The sequence below is a fragment of the Schistocerca gregaria genome, chromosome 2 (genome assembly GCF_023897955.1).
Source record: "Schistocerca gregaria isolate iqSchGreg1 chromosome 2, iqSchGreg1.2, whole genome shotgun sequence".
Classification (NCBI taxonomy): domain Eukaryota; kingdom Metazoa; phylum Arthropoda; class Insecta; order Orthoptera; family Acrididae; genus Schistocerca; species Schistocerca gregaria.
In genome coordinates, this window is record NC_064921.1 from 491,376,220 (window position 1) to 491,392,068 (window position 15,849).

Here is a 15,849-nt window from a genome sequence, read left to right on the forward strand (position 1 = left end):
GAAATCGCAACTCATCTGACAAGGCCACGGTTTTTCAGTCGCATAGGATCTAACCGATATGATGACGAGCCGAGGAGAGGCGCTGCATGCGATGTTAACTGTTGGAGAAGGCACTCGAATCTGCCGACTGCTACCATAACCCGTTAATGCAACATTTCGCCGCACTGGCCTATCATACACGTTCGTCGTATGTGCCACATTGATTTCTGCGGTTATTTCTTGTCTGATATCACTGACCACTCCATGCAAACTCCGCTGCTCTCGGTCCGTGAGTGAAGGCCGTCAGCCACTGCGCTGTCCAAGGTGAGAGCCAATGCCTGAAGTTTAGTATTCTCGTCACACTTTGACACTCTGAATCTCGGATTATTTAGCTCCCTGTCTATCCGGAATGGAATGTCTGATGCGTCTAGCTTCAACTAAGATTCCGCGTTCGAATTTTGTTAATTCCTTCGTGGGGCTATAATCACGTTGGAAGCCTTTTTAAATGAATCACCTGAGTGCAAATGACAAAGCTTCGTGCGTTAGTTCTAGTACTCCTGGCAGCTTAAATGGCTTATTATTTCTCGCAGAAAATCCCTTAACTTGGTTTAAGATCCATTCTATTGCGCTCAAATTGCAGTGGTACGGCAGCAACTGCAAAAAAACAGCATTTTTACGGTGTGCTCGACGCCATGAAAAATGTTTTCCACGTTTCTATGACTCTTACGACTCTGGCTCACGTGAGATTACATCTGTGGTATAAAAAATGGAGACAGTCCAGATAAATAGTATTTCAAACTTCTCTCCTAAAAACTTAACTTCTAATGTTTTCTTAATGTAAGCAGTCCTTGTTAACAATCCCTTATAAAATGTCGATGATTAAGAAATTATATTTGCAATGAAAACTGGAATTTTGCGTGTGATGTGTAATTAGAAAGAAGAAGACTTGCGTTTCTTATAAAAATGATGGTTAGATATGTAGCAGGTAGCATACATTTGACGCATTTTATATTTAAGAAATGTAGATATTCGAACTAAACAAAAAGAAAAAGAAAAAGGAGACCTCACTGAGAGCGGAACCAGAGCTACAGAACATCCAATTACCATTCTCCCGCGCCACCGCCTGTAACTTCAGTGAATGCAATTCCTCGCGAAACTTAACAGCCGATTTTTTTTTCTTTAATGTTGTGAAAAAAGTAAAGAACATCTTGTTTCTCGCTATTTCCGGTGCACCACGCACGTGTTTTGATAGGAAGTAGAATGCGGCGTTAGTCTTTTTCAGGGAACGTAATAACAGATCGGCAATCAAAGCCCAACTAGCGTTTACATAGAATGCGATCGTAGATGTTTCCTTCAATAAAAGCGAAGAGATGACTAAGAAAAACTTTGAAGGCTGTTAACCAGAACACTAACGATGAGTAATATGTATGTATAGCGGTATGTTAGAAGTTATTGTTCCATATCCGTCGGCACTGAATGTCTGGGTCGCGGTAAGTCCACCGTCCGGCCCCGGTAGCTGAGTGGCGCCGGCACAACGATCAACATGAACAAAATGTTAATCCTAAGGGCCCGGGTTCGATTCCCGGCTGGGTCGGAGATTTTCTCCGCTCAGGGACTGGGTGTTGTGTTGTCCTAATCATCATCATTTCATCCCCATCGACGCACAGGTCGCAGAATCACGCCAAATCGAAAGACATGCACCAGGCGAACGGTCTACCCGTCGGGAGGCCCTAGTTGTACGACATTTACATTTAGCGCGTCGAGAATGCAGTAAGGAAGTGGAATCTAGAGGGAACGGAGGTGGATAATCGTTGATTTGTCAACAACGCAGTCGAAAGGCAAGGGAGCTGCTCCAAATATGCGTATGGTTAGTGTTCGGTGAAATCTGTCTACGCAAAGAATATGCATCATTATTATCAACGGGCGTTAGAGATTATATGCATTGATTAGGTGCTTCAGTGTTTTCTTGCAATGAATAAATTTGTGAAACATTTCACTGTAAACGTTTGCTCTATGAGCGTGGCAAACAATTTTTGTAAGCATTGGCTCGGTGTAACCTTAGATGTGGACATATTTTCTTACGGTATAGTGCTTAGATTAGGTCTTTTTAAATCGATGAGAAGTAGCGTGGAGATGTAGCCGGGTTAGGATCTTCATGGCGTAGGTTATACACATCAACATCAGTTTACAACAGGATAGTGCGGGATGCCTCTAGGATCATGGTATGCGACGGTTACTTGATATGCTTATTGTGATAAAAAGTCTGAACACAACGAAAATCCAGTTTACAACATGGAAGGTATTACGGACAGTTGGAAAGTGCAAAATTCAAAGAAAGTGCAATTAAGCGTTGTGAATGAAGACTGAAGTAAATATTCTTATGGGGGTAGAGAAGTAAATGTCTGGTTAATTTTCCCCACTGTTTTCACCATGTAAACACTATTTTTTGTTATCCGGAGGAACAGTCATCGAGTGAACCTGCAATTAATGCTAGTTGTCAGGCCGCTTTCCGGTTTGCAAAGCGTTGTGTAGTTTCATTGATTTTCAGTTGATGTTGACAAGGTAGAAACGGGATTTAATTAGAATTTATAGATTGTTTAAAGTTTTAAACTTGTTTGCGCAGTCAGCAACCGTTTCCGGAGTAAAATGAAAGCAATAACAGTCATCGGTAGCAAAAATTATGTCTTTTGACCTGGTTTCGGTACTACTATGAATGCCTTCATCACAAGTAAAACCTTCAAACTGGAATGTCACGTATGAAATAAATATCAAGCGATAAAGCTTTAGTCACAAAAATGGACGCCTCAGTCTGTTGCTACTTGTGGCTTGACATGTGTGAGCAGCCCATAGTGGCTTGCCTTCCATGTATTCTCTTTTTTAAATTTTGGACTAAAGCTTTATTGCTTGATATTTATTTTATATGAGACATGTCAGTTTGAATGTTTTACTTCTGATGAGGGCACTCATAATAGTGCCGAAACAAGGTCAAAAGGCTTAATTTTTGTGACCTAGGGCTGCTATTGCTTTAATTATAGTTAGGAATTATAGACCTACAGTGCTGGAGTTGCGTGATAAGTTCCAAGACAAAATTAGTTTGGCAGACTTTTATTTCTTCAGTATAAATTTTCACAACTTTACAAGACTGCAGCTAAGATTATCTCAATGTTTCGATCTAAATACTTATGGGAGGAATGTTTTTCAGTAATAGAGATTGCGAAATCTATCCACAGAAGCTTATTGACAGACTGTAACTGACGAGCTTTTCTTCGTTTTAGCAGTGGTCAAAAAGCGGTAACAGAAATTTGTGCTTTAGCGAAAAGCAAAATAAGTAATTTTCATTGAGTTCCCGCGTTTCTAAGATTAATGCTGAAAGAAAGTGGTTAGATTTGTCAGCTTAAATTACGTCCCAAAACGGCATCCATCATAAGGGTGCACGAATCGTAAGAAATATCACGTTTTGCATTTAACTACTCCAAGTTCTTCGCTTGATCAAAATATGAAGATATGTTTAATTTGATTCTCGTTTCTCATGAATATAGCATTGCCAGAATATAAATTTACGATGAAACGCATTAGAGCCACCGAGAAGCAATATATATCCGTATAACTTGACATTATCGATTATAGAATTAAGACTCGTTGTGAAGCTATCTTCTTCCTGACCCTCCCTCCCCTACCTTCCCCCTAGCACTTCTTTCTCCATTAACACAGGATGCTCAAAGACAGTCTGCAAAACTTGTGAGTGTCTTGTATGGGAGGTAACGATCAACCATCGTGTCATCCTCAGCCGATAGGATGCGTATATGCAGAGGAGTGTAGTCAGCACACCGCTCCCGGCCGTTTTCAGTTTTCGTGACCGGAGCCGCTACGTCTCACTGAAGTAGCTCCTTAATCGGACTCACAACGGATGAATCCACCCCGCTTGACCGAGCCAAGTGCTAGCCAAGCCAGACAGCGCTTAACTTGGAGATCTGACGGAAACCAGTATTACGTAAGGCCATTGACGTGGGAGGTTATTCTGTAAAATAACTGTTAAGAAGATATTTAGACACATTGCGCCCTTTCCGAATTATTTAGGATTAACGTTAGGCAGTCGGGTCCGTCGCGCGAGCAAATTCAATTACTTGCACGTCTTAAATGGGATAATGCGCAGGCTTCTGTAGCTCGTGAGTTACCACTTGCTCGAAAGCTCGTCACTAGCGAAAAATGTAGCCTTTTTTTTCTTTATTGAGTTTCGATTTCCCCCGAAGGGGGCGGGTTGGCAGCAGCTTAGTATGCCACTCTTCAGACTACAGAATTTGTTTTAAAAAGATGAAGATAATAAATAATAAAAACAGGCGATGAAATCGGTGACTTAAATGGTAACATGGTGGAAAAATCGTGGAACGTAAAACGTAGAACAAAGGGATGATGATGCTAATAAAATACGCATGAAGCAGACGGGTAAAATAATAGACAGACAATTAAAAAACACGGCGACAGTCTGGTTTCTGTTCGCAAGAGACATAAAATTCACACCCAGCGACAGCATGATTTCTGTTCGCAACACTTTGGAAAGACGAACAACACTGAACATTCACTTGAACACTGCACTAAAAAGTTTGCAAATATGGCATACCACAACCGAGGGGAGGTGGGGAGAACCTGGACATACGTTGGGAAAATAAAAAGAGAGGAAGGAGAGGATAAACGAAGGGAGGAAGGGGGGAAAGGAGCCGATGGAGGATGAGGACCCATAAGGAGGGGGGGAGGGGTGCTGGGCAGGCGCGACATGGGGGGGAGGGAGAGGAGGGGAATACAAATGGACTTGGGGGGGGAGGGAGGTAGGGAGAGGTTAGGCGGGGAGAAATCAGGATGGAAAGGGGGGGAAGAGGGAGCTCAGGGAAAGGACAGAAGTCAGGAGAGGGGGTGAGGATAGGAGGGACAAATGGATGGAGAGAGGGCATCATCTGGGAGGGGGAGTTGATGGAAGCCACCTTGGAAAACAAGATGAAGGGTGTAGAGATAGAGGGTAGGGGGGACAACAGTGAAGGCGTGGCAGGGGGCAGAGACAGGAGTGGAGAGGAGCAACCAGGGGTTGAGGGGGATCAAGGCGGCGGGATGTGTAGAGTATGCAGATATGTTCGATGAATAGGAGAAGATTGGGGGAAGGGAAAGAGGTCATAGAGGATCTGCATGGGGGACGGGAGGTGTATACGGAAGGTGAGGCGGAGTGCATGATGCTCAAGGATCTGGAGGGACATACAGAATTTGAGGGGGGGGGGGGGGGGCAGCAGATATCCAGGTGGGACAGGCATAACAGAGGATGGGACAGATTAAGGATTTGTAGGTGTGGAGGATGGTAGAGTGTTGCAACCCCCATGTACGGCCAGAGAGGAGTTTGAGGAGTCGGAGGGAGTGTGGGCTTTTGATTGGATGGAGCGGAGATGAGGTATCCAGGTGAGATGACGCTCAATTGTAAGGCCAAGGTATGTGAGGGTGGGGGAGGTGCGGACAGGACTGGTGCAGGCGGTAAGGGAGAAGTCCAGGAGCCAGAAGGAGCAAGTGGTACGACCTATGATGATTGACTGGGTCTTGGAAGGATTAATTTCCAGGAGCCACTGGTTACACCATGAGGCAAAAAGGTCAGGGTGATTCTGGAGAAGGCGTTGGGACCGTTGGAGGGTAGGAGCGAGGGCAAGGAATATGGTGTCATCGGCATACTGCCCTGGGCCACACCTGCGGAGGGGTAGAAAGTGTGGGAATTGGCATTATGGACAGTAACATAGGAGGGGTGGCAGGAGATGTAGCCGTTTACAAAGTGATAAATTTAAGGTAGTAGAGCGAAATCTGCGTTTGTGCGGTTTGAGGAAACCAAAAGAAGAACAAGTTTTACGACACTGTCTCTGGATGGCTGCTTGAATTTTTAAACGCTAACTTCAACGCTAAATAACTCGGAAACAGCGCAACGTATCGATTTTTTTCTTAAAGAATTAATTCTCAACATAGCCTGTTCATTCATGCTTTTCAGACTGCTCTACCGCCCTACTATCTACCTCACTGCCGAGACGATAGAGCGAGCCAGCTCACACGAGCAGATTGAGGTACAGGTCGGAATGGCCGAGCGGTTCTAGGCGCTATAGTCTGGAACCGCGCGACCGCTAAGTTTAAGTAGTTCTAAATTCTAGGGGTCTGATGACCACAGAAGTTAAGTCCCATAGTGCTCAGAGCCATTTGAACCATCTGAACAAATATATGTAGGACCTATATCCTGGAGCGTTACAACAACAGTGTGTGTTTGCTACGGTTGCTGATTAATCATCGCGTTTCTATTTGTTTACACCAGGTTTATTCTTATGATGAACGAAGTATATTATGGCTAATAATGCCTCCACAATATTGTCCCAATTGCTCCTGTGAGCGTCAGCAGCACATTCTTGTGTGTATGCCCAAGGAGTCACGTATTGTTTCTATCGCACTTCGTGTGTATGTGTGTGTGTGTGTGTGTGTGTGTGTGTGTGTGTGTGTGTGTGTGTGTACAGACACTGGCTAAAAATCCAATGACAGTAGTAACTGTTGCATCATGATAGAGTTTAAGCAGTTGCAATGGAATCTAAAAGGCAATGGTGTCCAGTCTCGCTAATTTTGTGTCGAAGTCTTGCGACTGAAATTTTGACTGAGCGGGTTCCCAAAGACTAAGTAACTGATGAAAAATTCCCTGTATTATGATTGGATTTTATTCTTTGTCAAATTTTTCAGTGTCACACAGTCTTTACAATTTCCACTTCTATCACACCGCAAATTACATTGTTAGTGTCAGTCATAAAATTACGTCTGTTTCCATTAGAGGCATGCCCACGACTCCTTACAATCTGCGGTACTCACAATATCCCAAAGAGTTCACAAAGCAAAAGAGCTTACAAACTTTCTTGACGAAAGAAATATCTCGACATATAACGTTATTCTGCAAATGAATCCAGAAATAAATTTAATTATTAGCGTTATATTGTGCAATTAATAATATGATTTTTAAGGATAGCATATATTTCGTAATTTCAAATATTTCTAAAAGAAGAGTGATTTTAACTGTTAGCTCATATCGATTGTAACATATTAATTTATTTTTATACATTTTAGCCTGAAATATAATACACCGTATACAAAATCATATGAAATTCATTTAGTTAAACAGTTGAGATAGTGTTCACCCTTACTAGTTACTTGGTATCGGCTGTTTCTATTAAAAAGAAGGTAATGTTAGAGGAGGGTGTCCCATCACAATCTCACCACTTTAATGGATATTATGCCTTCCTCCTCCACAGTGCGCCCTTGAAGTTAGGTACAAACATTTTGGACTCTGTAGTTCTCTAAGGTAGGCAAACTCTACGGGCCATAACAGATTTCCAAACGCACTGGCAATGTCAACCATTATATTTTTATAGCAAGAACTTCGCGAACAGTTGTACCAACAAAAAAATGGTTCAAATGGCTCTGAGCACTATGGGACTTAACATCTGTGGTTATCAGTCCCCTAGAACTTAGAACTACTTAAACCTAACTAACCTAAGGACATCACACACATCCATGCCCGAGGCAGGATTCGAACCTGCGACCGTAGCAGTCGCACGGTTCCGGACTGCGCGCCTAGAACCGCGAGACCACCGCGGCCGACAGCTGTACCAACGGCTGAACTAATTACATTAAGATGCTATCTGTTTCGTGGCTTATAGTTACATCATCAGGTGTATATCTACACAACAAGACATTAACAATGATAGTGGTTGAACCCAATACGTCAAAGCAATACCAGACACGAAAGCGCTAAATTATGAGAATAGATAAAATACAAGTGTTCTTAAGAAAATTAAAACATGGTAAACAACTTGACGCAGAATGCAAAAGGTGCGACCTCCATATTTAATGCCACGGGATAGTCAGTGGAGGATGGTAATTGATGAAAAAGTTGGGCGTCGGCAAACACCCTTTGCCACGTAACAACGAGCGAAAGTGAGATGGTGGACCTCAATCAACGTGTCATCGTGACATGAAGGTGAAGGCTTGTCGACAATACGCAGCGACCAGGGTGTGCTGTATCAACCACCGGCCGCAGTGCAGGTGCAGGACTACGTGGTGAATGAAAGAATGCGTCGCGTTGAGTCGCCAGCACGTCTTTGGACTGGAAAAACCAAAAACCTCGTCCCCTATACTCAAAACATGCTATGAATATGGGTAATTATTCACACCAGTTATGACAAAATAAGGGTTACAAAGTAAGCAGATATCACGTATAAACTATAGAGAATAAAACCAAACGGATGAGCAAATTATATTGCGCATACGTTGGTGGCACAGCCGAATACATTGTAAGGAAAAGCTCACAAAACCAAAAATGCCTAAGGGTAAACAAGGGAGACAAACAGCTGTAATAAACCAAGTTAAAGGAACCACTTCTCGCAGTAGAGTCGAGATTACACAAAATTCCCTCATTCCTTAGCTCGATCCATTTGTTCAAGTCATTTTCGGATACAATTTCATGCCATGCATGATTTCCATCTCTAAAAATTTAGGGTGTTAGTCTTTTCCTCCCTATGCAAAATTCTTAAATTTTTATGCGCGTTGAGCACAAAATGTCTACCGGAAAAGGCCGTTCATCGCAGACCTTGAAGGTCTCAAATTTGCGTGCTCTCTGAACTTCACATCGAGCTGACTGTTAGTATGCGTAACACATAAGGCAAAAGGCAATCGTCACACTGGATACGATAAACCTATGTGACCTGATATTTGTGACATGACGTCTGTCTCACTCTTTGACCCAGCTTGCCAGGGACTAATAAGGCAGCTCTTATACTTTTGCCTTGAGAAGCTTACCGATTTCTTCCGAAATTGTAATACGAAATCCTCTCATAATGTATAAACCCATTCTCCCATCCATCTTCCTTCCATCACATAACATGAAACACTTCCTTCCCCTCCTCCTCACTCCCTGCCGAGTAACAAAAAATGGTCCAAACGGCTCTAAGCGCTATGGAACTTAACATCTGAGGCCATCAGACCCCTAGACTTAGAACTACTTAAACCTAACTAACCTGAGGACATCACACACACCCATGCCCAAGGCAGGATTCGAACCTGCGACCGCAGCAGCAGCGCGGTTACGGACTGAAGAGCCCAAAACCGCTCGGCCACAGCGGCCGGCTGTCGAGTAAAAACCCTGACATTTTTGCTAAGTATGCTCTTATTAATACCGGTCACAAAATTCCTGTCGTTTTCATTGACCTGGACAGGGTGAAGAATGATACAAAATTCCTAGTCAAAGGCCTCACGTCACAGGGCAACATTAGGAGTGTAGCACAGACCGTAAAGCACCCATCTTATATGGAAGCGGGTGGTTAAAACTCCGATGAATAACTACATCTGTAGCGGAGGTTTTACTACAGATGTCAAAAAGAGAATCGTGGGGGCAAATCCTCAACTCTAAATTCGATAACCAACCCTCCCCCCCCCCCCCCCCTTCGCTATATAGTGAAGTGGATGTTCTCATGGACAATCTCACAGCTGTTGTCCTTGGTGCTCCTCCGCAATAGTTATATGTCATCGACGTATCTCCAACACCTGACGACATTACTGTAGTATCGTAGCTTATCGAATCTGCCGGAGGCGGTGCTTCGAAAGTTCCATCGGGCGTCGCGAGCACATCGCCACCGATGAGGAACCTCCATGCCGGCGACCAATGAAGAACACGAGGACGGTATTATAACTGGAGGGCATCTGGGCACCGGTCTGCTAGTAGAGTTTACTTCTGCGACGCTAGATGCAACCGAGCGTTACACCGAGTAGCTCATAGCCCTGCTGGCAAACGGTCAGTCTACTTAGACGCTTATAGCTAGTCGCGTATGCCACAAGCTGTCAATAGTGTAGCAGTTCTTCCGCACAAGTCAAGAATAATATGCGAGAGCCATTCGGAAAATAAGGTCCGATCGATCGCGAAATGGAAACAACAATGAATATCCGACGAAACCGTGCACATATGTGTTGACCAGTGTCTCCAGTATGGCCGTCGATCGCGTTATGTCGGTCTTTTCAGTTTTGAGCAAACACTGAGCACGTAAATAAGACTAGAAAAAAGGGTTTCTCGTCAAGTCTGAGGTTCTGGTGAGACATTTCGCGTCAAGCTATTCAGCCCACATGAGATTACTGTCACGCATTTCTTTCTTCATGACAATTCTCGCCCGCACTCTACAGGAGCGATGAAGGTGCTCCTGCAACGTTTTCGATGGGAATTGTTTGATTACCAGTAATACAGCCTGTAATTGGAGCCCACTGAGTTTCATTTCTGCTCACATGAGCCGCTGGCTATGGAGACAACATTTTGCCACAGACAACGAGCTGTAGACGAGCGTAGAGATTTAGCGGAAAGTACAAGCGGCTGCCTTTATGACGAGGGCGTTGGAAAGTTGGTACAACGCTACAACAAATGTCTAAGCCTGAGCGGCGACTACGTAGAGAAGTAAATGAAAGGTCTAGCTAACTGTTTCAAATGAAACATTTTTAATGTCACAGTGGTTTCCATTTCGCGACCGATCGGACCATACTTTCCGAGTAAACCTCGTATTCATTTAAAGTGCACTTGTCTCAGCTAATCTTTTGCTTGCCTATCCATGTCCCACGACGTCAGATCCCTTGACCACCCTCCACCCTTTTATCATTAGTAGCGAGGACGTAACATCTGGCTACCCTGAACGTAACAGTTATCGACTCGCATCATAGCAACTATCATACGTAGGAAAAACAGGTGAAATTTGGGAAAAAGTTATTAATCATGTTGAATCTCCTGGTTAAATCAGCACGACAGAACAGGTAGTTGGAATTGTGGAAAAGGGGCAAGAATGAGCGGCTGTCAGTTACACTCGAACACATAACTTTATTTAGTTGCCCAAACATAACAGTGCAAATTTCCCAGCTTAACTATCGAATGAATATGTCACACAATCTAATGGCTTAAGGGCACAACCTCTTTAATGTTTAAAACACAACCACAATAAATTTTCAAAGGGCAGAGAGTGAAGGTTTTATCGTTAAATAATATTTCAAATGAGGCTGAAGGCCCAAACAATGCAAGATTTGACAAGTAAGGAACTTTCAATTTTAAAACGGCTGAAGGCCCATTATTTAAAACCCAACTAAGAGCATACAAATTCAAACCATCGGCTACGAGCCATTAAAATACACAATCAAACAGCAATAAGAAAAGGCAGTACAACCAGCGCCTCTCAGAGGCTTCCAGGAGTCGGTCTGCACTTGAAATATTAACGTTCGCTTAGGGGAGACAGGTAGTCGGCCCAACTATATCCGATCCGCCGGCAACCCAACCAAGAGACAGTCAACGGACCCACCGACAACACTCCAAAGCCAAAACGTAAAAGGCGTAGCCGCCCACAACCAGGTATGCATAAGCTGTCAAAACTACACACACTTGTTGGACAGCGACAGCCGGCCATGGTGGCCGAGCGGTTCTAGGCGCCACAGTCTGGAACCGCGTGACCGCTGCGTTCGCAGGTTCGAATCCTGCCTCAGGCAGGGATGTGTGTTATGTCCTTAGGTTAGTTAGGTTTAAGTAGTTCTAAGTACTAGGGGACTGATGACCTCAGAAGTTAAGTCCCATAGTGCTCAGAGCCATTTGAACTATTTGGACAGCGACAACACGGTGAGGAAAGAACACTTCCTGAATTTTACATTAGCGGCCAGTGCAGGTAACCCGAATACTAACGGCCACAAGGCAGAAAATTCCGCTGGTGCACTTGGACTTCAAATACAGTTAAACTCCACCGGATGGTGGCCAAACTTTCGCCAGCTCGATCACTCGCTGTTGATCACGGGAAACCCCCCAACAGCCAACTTTGAAAACCATCGGCACAATGTGAACATACTGGCTTCGGTAATTAAATCACCACTCAATTTTGATGTCCTGGGTCGGTGAGCCACGTACCTCGTAGCAATTGGAAGAGCTCCCACACACTCCAACACTGCGTAGAGACTGCCAGCGGACCCGGCCCACTGCGATACGCGGAGATTTCCTGGCTCATACACACCAACCGACCGACTGCCGCACACCGGCTAGCTGGAAACTATAAGGACCGGACCAAAGATAGTACAAGGCGCGAATATCGATACACAGTGCTGCTGCCACACTTAGAAAGAGGAAGAACCACGGCATAACCGCAATTACCGCGGGAAACCAAACGCAGAGTAACACTCAATGTTTAAAGCAACACATAAGCTCGGACCAGCACAGTTCACAAGTCACGGCAAAAAAGTATAAGACCTGCGTTCTCTACGCCTGGCAAATTGGGTGAGAGAGTGAGATATAGAATGCATATGCCTTGTCAAAAATATCAGGCAACAGGGGTTTATTGTATCATGTATGACTATTGCCTTACTCGTTACACGTGGCAGACTGGACGTGGGTCCATGTGTGGTTCAGAGAGCACGAAGTTCAAGGCCTGCCTTGAGCACCGAATTTCGAGAGTATGATCACTCCGTGGTCACACGACTAAAATTTTAAGAATGTTACTTGCAGAGGAAAAGTGTCTCACTATTTATGTATTAGAAGAGGTGGAGATGGTGTGTGCCATGGAACTGTATCCGCAACTCACACTGAGTTGAGCTACGGCATGGAGGCATTTTATCTAATTTTGACTGTAATGCGAAAGACTAGCGGTTGCTTTAAGGTGGTTTATTACAAATTGTATGTCTCCCCTGTTTAGCCTTAGGCATTTTTTGTATTATGCACTATCTCATGCGCAATGTAATTTTCTCATGCGTCTGGGTATATCCTCTAGACTTTCCGTGCATGTTATCTGTTTGCTTTGGGACACTCATTTTGTCAAAGTTGTCTTAACTAATCCTCAGTGTGTTTTGAGTATGTGGTTTTGATTTCTCCCGTCCCACGCCATGGGGCGTTCTTTGAGCCGGAGAGTTGGGTCTGTGGTTCTCCTGGCTGGATTTGGCACTCTGTTGTTGGCAAGTCTTCCGCTTCCTACTTCGACGATATGTCGGAGACGATGAATAAGAAGTATAGGAATATACTATAGCCCCATATTTATTGCTCCTGTAATTATTCTGCAGACGAGATTAGACAAATAATGTGCTGACAGATGAATGTAAGCAATCATTCTTCCCACGCTCTGTACGTGGATTTCACTGGAGGAAATGATGCTAAGTACCCTCTGCCACGATTTTCACAGTGGTTTGCAGAATTTGTGGATCTACTGCAAATTCCATACGATAATTCACAAATAGCAGTATTTTACAGACAGTGCAAAAGGTACATTGTATATGGAGGTCACAGTAGTGGTTAATGCAGAAACTGGACACCATTTTTTTAAAACGTAGGGGTCTCCTACAGGGTAGACGGCGACCGTTTTAATATTCGCACGAAACAGCCATAAGTCGCATAGTATTAGAGGTCACTAATATAAGCTTCTCCCCTCATGGGTGAGCAACATCACATCTGCCCACATTACAGAATTTAACAACTTCACATAGAGTCGGTCAGTAAAAGGCACAACATGCTAAATTACAATCATTGCTCTGATCCTATCATCTGATGAGTGAAGTCGGTAACAGTGAATTACACTACCTGAGAAAATGACAGATGCACACACTTCATAGGTTGAGAGGGTGTATGATGTTATTGCAGAGATTACGATTTCAAGTTAAATTTATAAAGAACTTGCGAGAGTGTCCCACATATCAGTGTGACATTGCACTGCCTCTCACCTGGATGCAAGCAGTGAGTCTTCTGGGAAGGGTGTCACAAGGCCATTGTATCCTCTCCTGAGACAAGTTGGTCTTCAACTGTTTCAGGTGGTCCTTAGTGTACTGGCAAATCTACACAGATGCCATAAATGTTCTATAAGGGCAGATTGGGAGTCCTGCTGGCCACGGTAGTATGTCAACATCAGGCAGACAGTTCACAGTGACACATGACATACTTGAAGGAGCACTGTCTTGTTGAAAGTTGCCACCAAGCTACTGTCGCCTGAGAGATAACTCATGAAGACGAAGTGGTGCTCCTGGGCGTGGTATCCCTCCAGACGCAAGTGACTATGTTGTGGGATGACACAGAATGTTGCAGTGGGTCTGTTACCTGTGCTCAGATGGCAGGCGCTGATCTGAAGGGGTTACAATCAGCTCGGTTCACAACAAGTTGGTCCTCGCTTGTGATGGTCAGAAGTCGTCGACAAGTGCATTGAAGACAAGTATGCCTGCCCTTACATTTCCTTTACAGGCCAATTTCGGGTCACTGTCATGTCTGAATATCCCACAAATTTGGACATTACATGATTCGACCAACCAGCCATATGGAGACCAGCAATGAGGCCCCTTCAAATTCTTTCAGATTGACATAATGGCGTCTCACTCGAGTACACAGCATCTCCGTGTTCTTCACAGTGATCATTGAATATCTGATACCGATCCCGCTTCTTGTATACTCTACCAACAACACCAAACACGAAAAACACAAATTCACTTTGGTGGCCATTACACTTGTCATTTACATACATGCTGATTGCACGTGTATGAAGTTATATTATCATCGCACCACCTCTTCGTGATACTTCATTTTTTAAGTTGGGCAGTGTACATTTTTTGTGACTTGTGGCTGTTTTATATGAATATATAGACACAACCAGGACAAAAACTTGTCATATTCCCAAATCCCTCCTGAAGTGCTTAAGTAAACTGCCAACCCACGACCAGTATCCATCTGTTTCAGCTGGACACCTAAAGGCTGAGGAGGCTGCTGGCCGCATTATAGGTGGCTCCCCAGCCTCACTCGGCCAGTTCCCACACCAGGCGTCCATCGTCATGGACTACTCCTACCTGTGCGGTGGGTCGCTAATCTCCACCTCTGTCGTCCTAACAGCGGGGCACTGTGCCTCCGGGTGAGTAAAACCAATGTACCAACGCCAAGATCCAAAAGGTGGTTCATTTGCAATTATAAGAGTTGATGCCGATTTGCTCTGAAGAAATCTTCCTGTGATATTACCTTAAAATAATACTGCCTTGAAGCAACGTTTCGACAAGATTCCTACTGATCAACTTCAGGAGATGGACTGGTATCCTGAATGAAGTCATCTTCAATGTACTATGAATTGCACTCTTCCTGTCTTAAGGGAACAGCATTTGCTCTCATCTGACATAGCGCAACACTATCTACCGTGTTAGCATACCTAGCATTTATCTGTCTTCTGTATTCTATCTTCTCTCTCTCTTCTAAAATTTCCTTTTTATTCCCTTTATTGTTATGTCCGTTCTCCATCAGGGGCAGGCTGACAGAACATAAGTGCTGCTCTTCAACTGAGAGACAAAAATTGACAGGAAGACATTTAAAACAATATGTAGAAGAAAACATGGCGGAATATGGAAAACAAAAAAGGTTGAACAGAAGGAAAGAAAACATTCTAATTGATGACTGTAAATCGGAGACAAAAATCTAAAAAAAGTAATTCACACAAAAAACATGCACTTGATTAAAAGGCACCAGACAAACTATGGCACAAGCAGAAAAGTAATAAAAGGAAATAAAACAGCCACATGACGGACGTCGTAGCACGAAATAGTTACGGACGATAAACAGGTTGCTCACACAAGTAAAACCACAGCTCTTGACACACAGGAGCACCAAACACAACACTGACATAGCACACTGATGACGATGAACAAAACAAAGGATCTACAGGGGCATGGAGATGAAGGAGAAGGGAAGAAGGGAGGATGGGGGGTTAGAGGGGGGAGCCCGACAGGGGCGCGTCGAAGAGGGCTGAGGAGGGAAGGATGAGGGAGGGACACAGTTGAGGAGGGGGTGCCGGGACACAGTGAGGGGGA

At 44.1% G+C, this 15,849-nt stretch overlaps 2 protein-coding genes across 3 annotated transcripts in view; both read left to right on the forward strand.

The window, feature by feature from the left end:
* LOC126327949 (brachyurin-like) overlaps positions 1-15,849 on the forward strand; it is a 226,800-nt gene that overhangs the window by 168,538 nt on the left and 42,413 nt on the right. The window lies entirely within an intron of this gene.
* The window catches only part of LOC126327897 (brachyurin-like), a 141,911-nt gene that overhangs the window by 83,649 nt on the left and 42,413 nt on the right, over positions 1-15,849 (forward strand). For both annotated transcript variants that reach the window (XM_049995929.1, XM_049995928.1), the window contains exon 3: positions 14,738-14,906. In XM_049995929.1, coding sequence (XP_049851886.1) covers positions 14,738-14,906 — 169 coding nt within the window. The remainder of the gene's footprint in view (positions 1-14,737; positions 14,907-15,849) is intronic.